The 16984-nt window shown below is 36.0% G+C and overlaps 1 protein-coding gene across 1 annotated transcript; it reads left to right on the forward strand.

Annotated features, from left to right (window-relative positions):
* Nucleotides 1–228: 228 nt before the first annotated feature.
* On the forward strand, nt 229–6599 carry Smp_063480 (putative atp-dependent clp protease ATP-binding subunit clpx; the record flags this gene model as incomplete). The annotated part of the gene is made up of 6 exons (XM_018799395.1): nt 229–319; nt 760–1016; nt 1781–1948; nt 3465–3794; nt 5687–5779; nt 5809–6599. 6 exons carry the CDS (start codon nt 229–231, stop codon nt 5830–5832), a joined length of 963 nt encoding a protein of 320 aa, XP_018651188.1. The 3' UTR covers nt 5833–6599.
* Between the last annotated feature and the right edge of the window lie 10385 nt (nt 6600–16984).

Consider the following 16984-nt stretch of genomic DNA (forward strand, 5'->3'; position numbering starts at 1 on the left):
GAGGTTAATCGTTCGCGAGCAGGACCGAGGGTTCTGGGTTCGATCCCCGATTGGAGGGTTGGGGATATGGACTTTCGGGGAGTCCCATGCTAGGACGGAATGGACGCCCACCCCTTCCGGGCCCTCAGTGATTGTCGGTTCATGGTTTGAATGTTGTCCTATATCTTGGTTATTGAACGAGCCTATGGGTTAATGGATGGATAGATATTACTACATTGCTCACTGAATATGTATCAAATAGTTCGAGGGTTTAAGATAAAGGGTAAGCCTGGATGTGATACACATGCTTTAACATGGTTAATAAGAGATGGAAGTGTAGGTAGGCTACAGCGAACAAGCGAATTACTTAGCAAGCCAAAGCAACCCCCTAGATATCCCCTCCTGGATCAGTCCGGCTAATTAATGTAGACGAAAGAGTTGTAAGCAATGTCATTTTATGTCGGCAGTGTAGCTCCTCACACAGTCTTTTACGTTCCATTCTGTAAAGCGATCTTGCCAAGTGTTCAGCAGCATGCATTAGTAGCTGGTTCGAATTGAGGAACACAACGGGTTTAAACACTTAACACGATAGTTTAAACAATGAACCATAGTTGCAGAATTCACTTTATATTCTTCAAACTCTTAATATGATTACGTATTTTCTTATCAGTATGCTCTTATTTTTTTGGCGTATGGAACATTTCATACGATGTATAGTATGATCTCAAGAATAAAGTTTGCTCAACAACGCTTGAAGATTTTGGTTTTTGTTATTTTTAGGCAAAACATTGTTGGCTCAAACTTTGGCTCATTATTTAAATGTACCTTTTGCTCTTTATGATTGTACAAGTATAACCCAAGCTGGTTATGTTGGTGAAGATGTTGAATCAACCATTGGTAGATTATTACAAAATGCGAATTTCAATGTGGAACTTGCTCAACAAGGTATAGTGGTTCTAGATGAAATAGACAAAATAAGCTCTAAAACTGGGCATCATCTTTCTACACGAGATGTTAGTGGCGAAGGTGTTCAACAGGTGGGATATATATATATATAATTGTTGATACAATATTTTATATTAATTTTTACTTGTTAAATAATGTTATTGCCGCCAAATGCCCTGATGCAGGAGCCGAGGGTGGGGAGAGTCCACTCTCCCTTTCGAGGTGCTCTCACATGGTCACTCATGTATAGGTACTGTTAGGGAGGTCCTACTCACTGACCCCCCTGAGGCACAGTTGCTGTTTACAAAATTGAAAGAACTCAAAGTGATTGACGATTAAACCAAGTTGGTGGGTACAAAGGATCCATCTACGGGAGTTAGATAACCCTAACCACAAGCTAATGGTACACATGGGCCCCACTATCCTAAGGTAACAAATGGCGTATACAACTATTCTTAATCACCGAATACAATGGGACTGCATATCCTAACGTTGCTCAACTGGCTTTTGGATTAGATCTCTAGATCACAGTTTCGAGGAGTGCTCTTCTATACAAACCACTTGCTTTGGTTTGGGCGCTCGCGCAGTATCCCAGCCCTCACACATTTTATGTGATGCATATATATTTTGGTCCCCCTTTGTACCGATGTTTTTAAGTTATAATGATAGTAATAGTTATAAAATTTTACTGTAGTTAATTTGTTGCTCGAATAAAAAGTGTTATGATTAGTTCTTAGTACTGCCACTACTTTCATTATATACACAATATTTATGTGAAATAAATGCTTGTTTCATGTTTTTTCTTCATTATCTAATTATCTTTGTTTTATTCCCTCTTCAAAAAACATATTTATAGGCTATGTTAAAACTTTTAGAAGGTTCAGTTGTTAACGTACCTGATGTCAAAAGTCCGCGTAAATTACGTGGTGAAACTTTCGTCGTGGATACAACCAACATACTTTTTATAGCCTGTGGTGCATTCAATGGACTTGACAAGATAATTAGTCGACGAAAACATAAAAAGGTTTAACTGGTTTCTATTTTTTTATGTTTTAAAGAAGTTTCATACATTAAAGACATTATTGTTTCCTTATTTTATCTTATAATTTTATTTCAGGTCATCTGACATACTTAATTTGTATTGCCCCTAATATATCCGTAGATCTAGTTAAACATTAAATCCCATTTGCATTGGTTGGTTGGCTTGTGCACATCGTGTGCGGATTGCCCGATATCCTCATTAGGTCACACGCATTTTAAGCAGATATGGATGATGGCTAGCAGTAGAACCCAGGAGGGCATTTAGTTCTGTTGGGACTCGTTCACTGAACGTCCCTGCATCCCAGAGGTGTTGTTGACTCCAGGACTCGATATCTATATATGATTTCTCTTCATTGTTTTACATTTACACGTTTCAACTATGTTCTCGAAGTGTATCGTGGTTTTCTGATTGAAGAAAAAGCAATCCGACTTTCCTATGGGAACAATCTAAATTGTGATGTGTTCTCTTCTTTGCTAATAGAATTCGACAATGTCCGTGAATGCATTTAGAGTGTGGGCACTTAGTTTTGTCGGTGAATTCAGTTTAATAGGTTCAGGTGAACTAATACCGAGCTTACATTAACTAGTGAAAGGGCTGTCAAGTTGTATGTATTCATTTTACTGGAATTTAATTTTATTTAAAACGTCTTTTTATACATAGCTAACCGTAGTGTACTATTAATTTGTCATTCTAGTATTTACTATTTATATTTGGGAAATAATAATCTACTGTTGTCATCAGTTGATGACACACACTGGTCTAAGTGACTCGACATCCCGTTCAGTACGTTGAGATGTAAGATGATGGTTGGAGGTAATCTATAGGAGACTAGGTTTGCTGGCGTTCGGCACTCATTACCAAGGTGATCTTCGGGAAACCGATACTCCTCGGAGGAGTCGATCCCGTGTCATCCAGATTCATAGTCAAGAGCATTTCTACTAAGCTATTCCCGTAGACCTCCTGCAGGTTTGAGGTGTATTGCACAGTTAACTGGTCCTTGAGTAGTGACCAATATGACATATATACAACTTGATTGATAGGATTCGAAGGACTTAAGATCGATGAAATTGGTTGCTACTCAGTGATCAATCAATTGCAAATACATCTCATACCTGCAGGAGTTCTACATGGATAGCTCATTGGTAACTTCTCTGACTGTGCAGCTGGATGACACGGGGTTGAATCCTCCAGGGGGCATCGGTCTCCTCAAGATCACCTTAGATGAGTGCCGAACAGCACCTAACCTAGTTTTCTATCGATTACCTGAAACCATCACTCCATACCCGGGAAAAATATCTCTGTATAATATTTCATTCGTTACCGAATAAATTGGACTATCAGTTAGTGGTAATGTTAGCAAAATTGATCTAGAAGTTATTTCATTGTATTACTGATCAATAGTAGCATCCAATTTTTGTCACTCAAGTTATAAGTTTTCAATTTTTTGTGGTTTGAATTCACATTCAACTACGTTCCTTGTTTTTAATTCAAATCTTAGACTATTGGATTTGATATGTTGACATCTATGAGTGAATCGACTGCACAAGATAAATGCACTTCACCAGTAAATCCAAGTGCGACAGATTCTCTAAATTTATTTCAAAGTTTCGAAAGTTCAGCTCATGAAGAAAATGATGAACGTGATAAATTATTACAAGAAGTTGAAGCTAATGACCTTATTACTTATGGGATGATACCGGAATTTGTTGGTCGTTTCCCTATAATTACTGCTCTACATTCATTGAATGAAGAAATGCTTGTTCGTGTTCTTACAGAACCACGTAATGCACTGATAAAACAATATCAATTACTTTTTAATATTGATGGTGTAAGTGTTAGTTTTATAATTATTTTATAATCAATTAATTCCTCTCGCCTTATTAATTATGCTTAAAATATCCTGACTTGAAACAATAGTGCACCTACATGTATGCGCGTGTTTGTGGGGTTTAACGAAGAGATGTTGATCAATTATACGGACACAGAATCTGGCACATATTCACAACGGTTAAAGTTGCCACAGCACAGCGAAATGTCAGATTACTACAAGTAGCAGCAGTATTAATAGTAGTAGAAAAGATTAGGCATGGAAGATTTGGTTCAAGAAAACAATATAGATTCATTGAGTAAAGTTATACGGTCAGATGTACACTGCAGTTTATGTCGTAAAGACAAAAAAAAGAGATTTTAAATGAAAAAAATACATTTGTTAGTCAATCAAGATGTGTCGTAATATGACTGTAAAATTACTAGTTGGAGTAGCAGTAATATCAATCAGTAACATTCTTACATCAATCATCATCATGCGTCGAAGTGAACAGTGGTTGGGTGCAGGCATAATCTATGTCTCTAACTTCAGTCAATGAAGATTCACTACTGCCACATTATTCGATTTGTTATCCTTACCTGGCCACCATGCATGAGCAGCAATATCATTCGTAGTTGTACTAGTCACAAATGTGTGCGATACTTTTTTAAACATTTTTATTTCTCGACCATAGCTTACTACGTTATCGTTTACTAACAATAACAATAACAAAAGTGACAGCAGCAAAACTGCTTAAAAAGCAGTATATTCTGATTAATAGTTTTGAAACAGAGTTGTTACAAAGCTGGAGAAATTGATTCGAAGCGGTACAGAAAATAGATGATGTTTAACAACTATCAAAGTAGGTTACTCAACATGATGATTTTCAGTATGGGATTGTAGAGATTTCTGAATTTCATTGAAATCATGAACCTTCGTTTTATTTATTTATTTATTTAAACACATAAATATTGGTACAAAGGGGCACCAGATATATATGCGCCACACAAATCTCATTTGATTTGTGTGAGGGCTGTGATACTGCCCAGGTGCCCAAACTGAAGCAGGTGGTTTTCTTAGGGGGCAACACCCACAGCCTTTGACCTAAAGGTCTGATCCACAAGGCAGTGGAGTATCGTGAGGAGATGCAATCCCATGGTAGCCGGTGAGCAACGATTGATTCATACTCCATTTGTTCCCTCAGAATACTGGGGCCCATGTGCACCATTGGTTTGGAATGACGGTTTTCCAACTCCCCTAGGTGGACTTTCCGTGTCCACCAACCCGGTTAAAGCGCTGGACATTCGCTTTTCGTCCTCTCAATTTTGTAAACAACAGTAATGCCGAGAGAAGTCAGTGAGTAGGACTTCCCTGGCAGAGGCTATATACGTGTGGCCATGTGAGAGCATTTTGAGAGGGAGAGCGGACTCTCCCCACTCTCAGCCGTACCAGGGCATTTGGGGGCAACCTTCGTTAGACAACCATTGAAAACCTGAAGGCAGTGAATGGCCATTTCGTCCTAGTATGGGACTCCTTGGAAGTCCGTATCGACAACCTTCCAATTAGGAATCGAACCCAGGATTTTCAGTCCTGCTTACGAACACCCAACCTCTAGACCACTGAACAGGGATCCATGATACGATAAATTTGAAAATGAAGTATCATTAAGGCCTGGAAAGTAGGAGTAAGTCGGTCTGAGAGAAGTTAAAAGGGATAGGAAATGATGTGTAAGACCAGAGATTACGATCATGTTTGAAGAATAGTATTGGCTCCTCAGATAAATTATTTAAATATCTTGTACGCCATTTCAGCCAGTTGATATCATTTTCTAACCTATTTTGTTTCTCTATGCTGATCATCTTCTCTACCTTCCTGTTAGTCTGTTTGTTTCCCTTTTTTGTTTTCATTCGTAGTGTGAACTGAGAGTCACTCCTGGTGCTTTGAAAGCTATTGCTCGACTAGCATTAAGTCAACATACAGGAGCTCGAGGTCTTCGTTCAGTCTTGGTAACTATATGTTTCTTATGTTTTTTTAGTTATTTTTATCCTTTGTTTGGTGATTGTCTACTTACACTTAGTTTTTGTATAGCATTCGTATTCTTCGTGTTTTATGCCTTTTTCCACGATTTTCGTTAATGATAACTGTTGAAGGATTGGTTTCATAAATGGAAGATGTTATGTCCTGTGGCTCATCAAATATTATGTGACAAGGTAGCCAATCAGAACAACGACTTATATGACCTTACCCTCCTGCTCCATGATGGCACCGCGGTGCATGGCATTACGTTCGAAGGCGTCCTTATAAACAACATCGGTGCAGGAAGTGTAAAGCTGTAGGCAATAAAGAGGGATTTTGTCAAAAAAAGAAGCCCAATAGCTTCAGAAGTACCAGAAAGCCTGACCCAACATTATTTCATGGAGGAGTAGAAAGCCAGAAAAAATAAAAAGTCAGGGTCTAAACTTCAAGTCTTCAAAAAAGGGAGGTGTTATGGCGGGATGAAAGGTCAAAATTAGATTGATTTTGCTCATTATGATTTTTATTCAACATCAATTCCGTTTAATTCAATTTGATGATCACTCAGTATAGTATTTATTTCGTTTCCACGTATGACCTTTAATTCTGTATAACATACGACATTCTTGTACGCATTGTTTTCATATATATGACTTATTCTGATTGTTTAAGCAAAAATAGATGTACCAACCAATGTATAAATGAGTGTATTTCAGACTAGACGGATCGCGATTGCTTGTGCTTCTGGCTGCTTGCGGAATATATTTCCCCACTTCGAACTTGGACTTCTCACTCTAGTAAGCGGGGCTGGGACGCGTCAGAATAGCTAACTTATTGGTCTTTGGTCATAGAGTCTTTATTCGTTTTCAGATTAGGGAACTCATAATCGCTTCAAATATAACAGTTACACCACGTAAAATAAAATAATAGCAATATAATCACTCAGATAAAATAATAGTAGTATCTATTAGTTTGAATACTTCTGAGCTTCTGAACAAAACATAATTATACGAAGAATTATTTTATATCATACAATTGATGTCGATGGCTCTAATTTCTAACCAGTTTATTTCATGATAGTGTTGTCTGTATTTATTAGACGTTTGTACTTACAGTAGCGTTATCATGACAACGTTTCTTCCTTGACATAGAAAATAATAATAATATAATCGGACCGAATGCTTATTTCAGTAGCTCAGTTTTTTTTTCTAAAAGCTTTTTCGTTATATGCACTATATCTCTGACTAAAAATTCATTTTCCTTAGGATAAAACAAACATCACAAACCCTTTTGATGTTTAATTATCAGACTAAGTAATTATATTGTACAACTTATGTTCAAAAAACCGATATTTCTTGTTAGTTATAGTCCACATTGATAGAATGACCAAAGCCAGAAAAATCACACTTTCTTAAGAATACATAACAAGCCAGAAGCATGTATAGTTGAGCCATCATAAATAAGTAAATTACTCATCTAACCTAGTTCACTATACATATATCCATGCTTGGGTTAGTCTGTCTATTTACAAATACTTGTGAGATCTGAGTACTTTCATCCGACCTGTTGCAACACAATTCCTTCACACTCTTCCTTTGTCTTCAGTCGATTAAGCGTTAGGAACATGGATAATGGTTGGTGTAGGCTGTGTGTCGAAGCAAACGCTTTGTTGGACTTGCCATTCGATTTCAGAAAGAAAAACTTTTCAACAAAGAATGTTGAAAAGAGTGATACCATTCCTTTGTCTTATGTATTGATTGATTGAAATCTAACTAAATGACACAAAGTTCTTCCATTATTTATTCTAACTTTTTAATGAAATAAAAGGCATCGACTTTACAATGAGTTTCACCAACAATGTTTAGCATTCCCCTGGATGCACTGTGTGCTGATTGATAGGTTGAATATATTCTCGGTCTCCCAATTTTCTCCCACGTTCCTCTGCTTATAGGTGTTATATTGGAAGCTGTGTCTAACTGTAAGCGGGCATCATGCCGATTAATCTTGAGAGAAACATACTTTCTACGGTTATGTTAGCTGGTTCTGTTAAGAGCTACCGTTACATTGGCTGTTTGCAGCTTGGATCTTTTAGAATACACTTTCAGTTGATGGCGTTTCCCGGTTTTGCAATGACTTTCTTTGTGCCCTTTTCTGGAACACATAGTACAACTATGGTTTTTAATTGGACAAAACCTTTTGTAATGCCAACCGCCACATAACCAGCATGGGGATGATGGGTTTGCCGCCGTCATCACGATAATTCTGCGTGCTCGAACCTCATAAGACTTTTCTCTCGAGTGCATTAACGTAAAGGGACCAGTTACCGTTCTCTGCCATCGAGGTATCGTGCTTCAAATTCACTAACTTTTGGCATTCGGTAGTTACTTCCTGTAGGGTCATGCTAGGAGAATGTTCGAGCTTGCTAAGAATCCTAGTTTGGTTGTCAGCATCCTCGGGTGAATTCAGGCTACAGACAAATACTAGGCATTTAAACTGGTCTTCTGTCATGGCAGACAACTTGAACCTCTCAAATTCTTGGTTCACGATTCCTGCATGTTTCACCCCGTCATCTCCTAGTTCTTTCATTATCTTTAAGCATTGTTAACGAATAATAAATAGAGATGACAGGGTTTCAATTGTTTCATCAAGACTGAAGTCTCGTAGGTCCTTTAGAAGAGTTACTATAGCGTTCATTTTCCGTCATCCCAAGTTTTCTGACTTTTAAGGCATCATCCAGTCTTCAGAGATCAATATGAAAAAGACCTTCATATTTCTTAAACCAAGAGTCAAAAGTAACACATGCTACACCATCAAAATTAAATTCATGGATTACATTAATGACTGAATCAGTATGGGGTACTTGTAATTCACCATAAGCAAGGTTTTGCTAGGACAGGCACATTTTCTGCGTAAGGGCTTCCATAATTCCGATTTGAGACTGTTCAGACCGCTTCTCTTGACGCTCTATACTAGCTTCTAGTTGCTCCAAAGAAATATTCATTGTTTTCCCTATCGCCACTAATAAGTCTTCTAATTGAACGCTAGATTCGGTTCCTAAACACTTCTATTAACCCCCGGACTGTATCTACACAGCAACTTAAACACGAGAGAAAAGGCGCAAGATATTCGAGAAGCGCTATACTCCAAAGGTTCGTTTATCTACAGAAAATCTAGGGTTTTATAGTATTTTGGATGGCCTTGGGTTTCCGGAAAATCCTGGAACGCTACTAAACATAGTAGCAGTATAGTTAATTATCCAATCAGAAACTCAACATGTAACTTTTCACTTTCTCGATGTTTCTGGCAAACCTTCTAGTGAATGCTGATTGGATAAGATGGTTCTCAGCATTTTCAGAGCCTTTCTCGGCTTTTTTCGAGGAGTTTTTGGGGTCTCCCCAACACTAATTGACATACATAGTAGTGAGACTAGTATTATGTATTTGTAACCAAATCACTCTATAAGCCAGTTCATGAAACATGACATTTTACAACTGATGTTTGCTGTTAGTCATCTAACTTATTTAAACAATGAATTATCCACTATATTATGGCTCAACTAACATGACAATATCTCAGATGCGTTTGTTTTTTATCGATATTTCAACCTTAAGCTTCTCATCCATTTCTTTTGGCAAGTGTATTTTCTGTTTTCATCATTAGTACTATTGGTAGTATTTTCCTTTCGACTTCTGATGTTCTGTTGGTATACTAAATAGGTAGTGGAGCCCATGTTTTCTTTAAGACTGTCCGACTTCATACCATAAGTCGGGATTTCAAACCTTGCTTCATATACTTCGGTTTAGACAACCGGAATCTATCATTACTGCTCATACATTTAGACTATGGCTCAAAGTCAAGTACATAAACTTGTAGTTGTACGAAATTCTGACAACTGTTACTTGATTTATGAACTAACTTACTAACTGAGTATCAGCTGCAAATGTAGTTGAATCAAATTTAAATTTGTAAATTAATAAATTTAGTTTCATCATATGAGTCTGTCAGTCATCTACAACGTAGGATCAGGCGCATGTATGCATCGGTCCAAGTTGCCATACCTCATTAGCACAACAAGATGAACATCGAATTCATAGAAGTAGTTACTTCAATGACAGTAATATATAAAAGAAAGATTGCATATAAGGATATAATACAGGAAGAAAGATATGAAACAATTTTAATCTCACAGTCGAAAGGAAGACAGAGAGTGTAAACATGTACGCCATTGTGATCCATTCTGAGCCATGTCACACAGAGTCTCCAACCATTGGTTACGATAGTCATGCGGACCCCAACCAAGTAGTCTGCATCTACCAACATGGCTTAGACTAGAAGTTAGTGACTTTAAGCACTGATGCCAAGTTTTGGTTTGACCGCTCCTAACTCTCTTCCAACCATCCCCAATACTAGTCAGCATTGCGCGTCGTAGTAATCGGTGTTCAGGAATACGTAACACGTGGCCCGACCACCTCAGTCAGTGAAGATTCACAACTTCACCAACTGATTTACCATCATTCGCTAATACCCTGTGTCTAACCTCACTATTACTTACCTGGTGATCCCAGCCGATGCGAGCAATATTTCTAAGGCATCTGTGGCCAAATACTAGTAACTTACGAGTATCTTCTACTCTTAATGGCCATGTTTCGCTGCCGTAAAGTAGAACAGAACGAACTGTTGTGCAGTATACTCGTCCCTTAATTGGTAGACGGATATCTCGCTTTCGTCGTAGGTGATGTAAGTTGGCAGAAGCCAAACGAGCTTTTTGAATCTGTGCAGAAATTTGGTCAATCACCAACCCATTAGGGCTGATCAGACTTCCAAGTAAAGTGAAGTTGTCGACACGTTCGACTACTTCATTCCCCATCCTTAGTTCAGGTGTTGACACAGACCTGTCCTGGAGCATGTCTGTGTTCTAAAACTTGATGAATAGTGAATAAGTGGTCGATGCAGCCACGACCAGGTCTGATGCAAGTCTGATTTTCTCGTGTTTGCAGTTCACGAGTCTTAGTTAGGCGCCCGATAATTATTAAGGCTAATATTCCAGATGCTGTATTAGTTAACTAATCCCTCTATGGTTATGACAGGATGATTTTGACCCCTTCTTATATATTGGGACAATCAATGATTGTGACCAGTCGGATGGGATTACGTTCAATTACCAGATTTTAGCTAAAATATTTGTCAACCTAATCGCTAAAATTGAACCAGCATACTTGAACACCTCTGGAGCCAATCCATCTGGATCGGCTGCTGTTCCTCGTTTCAGATTAGCTTTAGCCTTTAAAACTTCTGCTAGAGTCGGGGGATATACTTCAATGTTCCATTTAGGCTGTTTGGGAAGGTGGGTAATTGTAGAGTGGCTGGAGATCAGCTAAACTGTTCTGTAAAGTGTTCCGCCCATCGTTCTAAACGTCTGGTCTGAGACCAGATAAGTGTCGTCTTTTTTTGAGATTGTCTCACTTACACTTAACTTCTTGATTCGGGTTTCTTTCATTAGCCTGAAGAGTTGTCTGGTGATCATACAAATACTGTTCCTACGGTTTAAAACCAGACAGTTTATACTTATAGTCTTACAGTTCCCTCTGCATTTAGGACTCACTTTTTCAATGTGATCATATACAGTGTCTAAAGTCATCACATTCTGTCCAAGGTTTTTAATAGCATAATTCTCCAATATCCCCTATTCATGTTTTTCTAAATGTTTCTTAATAGTAGACTTTGTGCGTGAATATTGTTACTTTGTTTTTAAGGAAATGGTTTCGTATCGAATTTTTATCCTATTTTCCAAATTAGTAAAAAAATGATTTGCTTTTTCAAAGTACATTCCCTCGATCTGAAAATATTAGTACTATGAATGTGTACTTATATGTTATTTCACAGTTTTTCAATTTATCAATCAGGTGATGTTATTTTTCTCTATCTAGTAACTTAAGGATGATTTGATTTTAACCAAGAAACTTAATACTTTAATAGTTATTTATAGAAATAAAGATCTAGTTTTGGACAATATCATGTGACTTATGATTAAATAATAAGTTTTAAATAAATTAAATTATTCATGCTTTATACAATATAAAAAATGGTATTGTTTTAATCCATGCAGAATTTATTGGCAATAAATTCAAATATTTATTCTATACATCTAGGTAAAACTTCACTTGAGAGTTATAGTATATTCAGGGATGAGCTTAGAAAACAGCCTTGACATATTTTAGCCCTAAAGTTTAGCAACTAAATTAGAAAACAAACACCCTATGTAAAATCGATTGTTTATGAGAAATCCAATAATAATATTACAAAAGATAAACAAATTTTCTATAATCAATGAATCGATTAAAATTTTCTGCATTTTGTTTTGTGTTGCGTTGTTTTTATGTATGTAAATTGAGCATAGAACAAGTAAACATATAAAACCATCCATATGGCATATCCATAAAATTGTAACGGCTGTGAATTTAATGTAAATCTACATACTGTTGTGTTTTATTCTTATGGCTTTAATTTTTGGACATTAATGTCATAAAATGAGAACAAATCACTTCTCTTTCTAATTATTTAATATCAACAAATATTATTTTGATCGAGGTTATATCAGTTCAAGGATAGATTGTTTACTTTGGTTAGCATTTTTTAAGAAGATTGTTTTCTACGGGATGGGTTTGCTGACTCCATGCCCGACTGTCCTCCTTTACCCGAGCTTTGGACCGGCCGTAACCCTAGAAGAGCTACAGGCGAAGTTATTTCAAAGATATTAGTAAATTAAAGTGATTTAATTGTTAAGGGTTTTCAAGATAGGTACTGAATTTACTTACTATCTGATAAACAACTTTTATTTTACTTCACTACACTATTTTGGTTTATTAATAATTTGAGAAATGATTAAGTAGATCACAATTGCTTATATCAATCCAAAAAGTTATCAATTGATATTTTAGACTATGGTGGTATCCATGATTCAGTTATAATTATTAGCTATTAACTTGAAGTGCTACAATTGAAAATATCTGTTTTTCTAATTGTGCTCCTAATTTGCATGAATTTCATCGTCAGTCTCTCAAGTAAAACGATCAAGTCAGTTATTGTCAAGTTAGGTGAAATTGTACAAATGTATCCAATTTAGCCAGTCACAACATAGAACCTGGTATGTATGTATATCGGCTCAAGTTGCCATACTCCATTAGCACGATGAAATGAAATTGTTAGGCCAACTCCCAGAATTGTAAAAGTAGTAACAGTATTCGTGTTAATAATAGTAAAGTCTAGGCATCGAAGGTATGATTCAAGAAAATATTAATTCATAAGAAAAAGTTATGGGGAATTCAGAAACTAAGAATTTGAGTGAAGACAAAGAATGAATGTACATGTACCATTGTAAACAGTTTTGAGCCATGTCACTCAAGGTCTCTAATCACTGGTTATGATAATCATAAGGACAGCAACCAGGAAGTCTACACCTATAAATGCGGCTCAGACCAACTGTCAATGGATTGGTGACATATTTCGGTTTGGTTTGGCTGCCCCTAGCTTTCTTGCAACCTGTTCCACCACACAACATCCCTCATCGAAGTAGGTGGTGGTTGGGCGTGCGTAACATATGTTCAAATCATCTCAGTTGATAAAGATTTACTACCTCATCAATAGGTCTCCCATCTTTACTTAGTACTCTATTCCCAACCTAGGCATGGCTTACTCTGTGATCCCAAAATACATGAACAATGCCTAGAAGACACCTGTGGCTGAATATCAATAACCTATATGTATCCTCTATCCTTAATGGTCATGTTTCACACTCATAAAGTAGGACGGAACGAACTGCTCTGCCGTAAAATCGTCCTTTGGTTGGGAGATAGATATCTCGCCTAAGCAACAAGTTGACAAAAGTTATTTGAACCCTTTGAAATCGTGCCAAGAATTCGTTAGCTCATTAATTCAGGCGCTAATGCAAGTCAATCTGGAAGTATTATTTTGCTTTTCAAGGGAGTGAATAGCATCCCAAATATGCTTGCACTGTTTTTTAAGTTGGTTAAATTGTTTGCTGGTATGATTCTTACCAGTTTTTATTTCTGAATTGATCATTTTAAGGTCACAGTGTCCTTTTAACGACCATATTTTTTTTTACAATGATGTGACCTTGAATATTGTATTCTTGGTAGTTCTAAGCGAATATATTTTGGGTGTGTCTATGTGTGTGCAACTATATGTCTATCTGTTTAAATGTCCTTCACATGACCTAGTCGATAATAAATAAACTCAGAATGGGTTTTTGTATAGAATGTTATTTAGTTTGATTGATTGTTTGTAGGGATATGAAACAAGAATTAATAATTTAGTGGTCTTAATCATCATGTCGAATGAACGTAGATAAGACTCAATGAGGAATCATTGTTGAATTTTAAATTTAAACAGAACCATTGAAATCAAACATTTATTCAATTGTAGTGTTCCATTTTATTTTATCTCAGATATTCCATCTTATCATCAGATCGTAGTAGAAAAATACTGAATCATTTAGTTACCAGAATAACTTCCACATAAATTGTTGTTATTTATTATATATAAAGAGTTAAAATTCTTGTGATGATGTTAATAGTTGGAATATGCGGTTTCACATAATAGGTTGTACGGAACTGCGAATCAAAGATTGCCCAAATTAAGTTTTAATGATTGACTTATTAGCAACTCAAACTTTACTACTTATATGTCCATCTTACTAACTATATATCTTCATTATACATAGAATAGTAAGTGTACACTAACCTGGATTTGATTACTAAGCGGTGGTGTGTAGTGGTGAAAGTGTTCATCTCGCAATCATTAAGTCACATGTTCGAAACCTGTTATAACCTATGACCGCCTGGATAACCTGTTAATGTAGGACGTGCTAATACCGCCAATTAGAGAGCAGTGATTTGTCGATCAGACCAATGACACGAAACCCATATGAGCAGTCTAGAGTCTCTATCGGTCCTGCTTCCCGCCTAGCCTAGCCAGTTAACTCCAGAATACCAATAACAACCTCTGTGATATGAATCATTATATTTCAAATATACTGAGTTTATATACCAATCAAACAGACCACATTGCATTATAAAATAGAAAATAACATTTGTACAAGATTCAGCCAAAAGTGGCTGTGAATGTGGGGAACAGTAATTAATGGGTATAACTCATAATAATAGTTCATAGGTCAAAATAAAGCCTATAATAAGAGGGACACGAATATGAATAGTTTAGTTGTTTGACAATTATACGATAAAAATATATGTATCATATTAATCCATAAATAGTTCTCAAAAGTTACTATCCGTAATTCTTATCGGGACTTAACAAAACCCACACCATATTGTGTCAGCATTAGAAGCCAACTAATTTCACCGGTTCTCACACATAAAGTGTCCCCAAAAATCTGAGTAAATGAAGCAGTACTTGATAAATGAGTAGTTACCTTTTCTTTATTGGGTAAAACCGAAATATTTATCTGCTTTGAGTCTTTCGAGTCATCGATTCAGTATTATGAATTTGTTTCTAAGGCGAATGAATAAGCTGATTCTATGTTATCAATTCGCAATACATTTTGATGGGACTTTGTCACTTCTAACGATTATGTTACATTATTTGAAAAAAATTACAATGTTTATAGAAAACAAGGAAAAAATAACATGACTTCATTGTTTTAGTTATGGCTTGAAACCTCTGGTATAATGTGTTCAAGTTACCAATCAGAATTCCCATTATGATTCTTTCTGTATCATGTCTACTATTTCTTCTGTAGCTTAGTGTCTTAGACTTGACCAGTTGCAGTTCTTACCTGCACCGTTAACCTTGATTTGACACAACATAAATTTCTATCGGTCCTCTTTACTCAAATATTTCCCTATTCTTTGCCTCGAGTTCTAAGGCAAGTTAGTAGCCGATTTCTATCATATACTAAATTTAATTGTAACTCAAAACTCATAGAATATGCTTGAAATCGTTGTATACAATACATCAAATAGGAAATCATACTCTAAGCACAACCATCCTGTAAATAGCAGAGAGCAAAGGAAACAGTACATAATTAATTAGCAATAAATAAAGAATACCAAGACTCATAACGACAGTTACTAGGTTCACTGCGTGCCTACAATAAGGGTATTATAGAAATGCTCAAAAAACGGTTATCTACTAATTAATGAATAAAAGTCTAAATAACAATCCCAAAATTTGCTTCGAAATTTCCATCTTTTCCAACATTTGTCTTCTTATTAACAACTTTGATGCTTCAATCTAAGCCACAATAGTTTACAAACAATTCAGAAACAGTTAACACATGATATATATAAAATAATGAAGATAATGGCCAACCGGAAAACAGTTTTCAACGATACTTTAAAAAAATGACGTGTGATTTGATTGTTGTTGCTTCTAACACTAAATAAGAAAAAAAGTATCTACATTGATGTTACTGTTATTAATTTTGTAGTAAATAAATCTAAAATATTAGCTATCGAATTAAACTGTCTTACCAGTTATAGGACATTCGGTAATTTAATTTTATATTTTCGATGTATTGTTAGCTTGTAATTCACTTTAGTCAAGATCACTTGGTCTGCCTGATAATTTACACCCTATTCATATTGATCATTGTATATGGTTTTTATCATTAACTTATATAGATTACTGTTAATTTGATTAGTTCCAGTGTAAATGCGTGAGTGATTCTTAAAAAAGGTGTAGATATCGACGTTTTATTAAATCTTTATAATGTTTAGATTTCACACAAGAATTAATTAGACCTAACTCAAATTAATCTAATTTTCATTGAAACTATGATGATTTATTAGAAGGGGGTTTCGTGGAGATTTTAGTAATTTTATATAGTTGAGATCATGAGTCAATTGAAGCTAGACCACCATCGTGGATGCTCACTGCTAAGGAGTCCCACAATAGAACGAAACGGTCGTCTACTGCTTCCAGGTTTTCTATGGTGGTCTAGCTTCAAATGACTCATGATCTCAACTTAGACTATTACTGAATTTGCTTCTAGTGGTTTACGTCTGTATATTCAATCAACTCTCGACATGGCTCAACTATCATCTAATCTGTATTAATTGGTAGCTTTCCCATTTCCAACAATGTTTCAAGTGGTAATTTCCTTAGTTCTAGTAAAAAAGCAGAACCAAGATATACCTCTTTGAATGATAAATTTCATAATT

Source organism: Schistosoma mansoni, chromosome 3 (genome assembly GCF_000237925.1).
Source record: "Schistosoma mansoni strain Puerto Rico chromosome 3, complete genome".
NCBI classification, from domain to species: domain Eukaryota; kingdom Metazoa; phylum Platyhelminthes; class Trematoda; order Strigeidida; family Schistosomatidae; genus Schistosoma; species Schistosoma mansoni.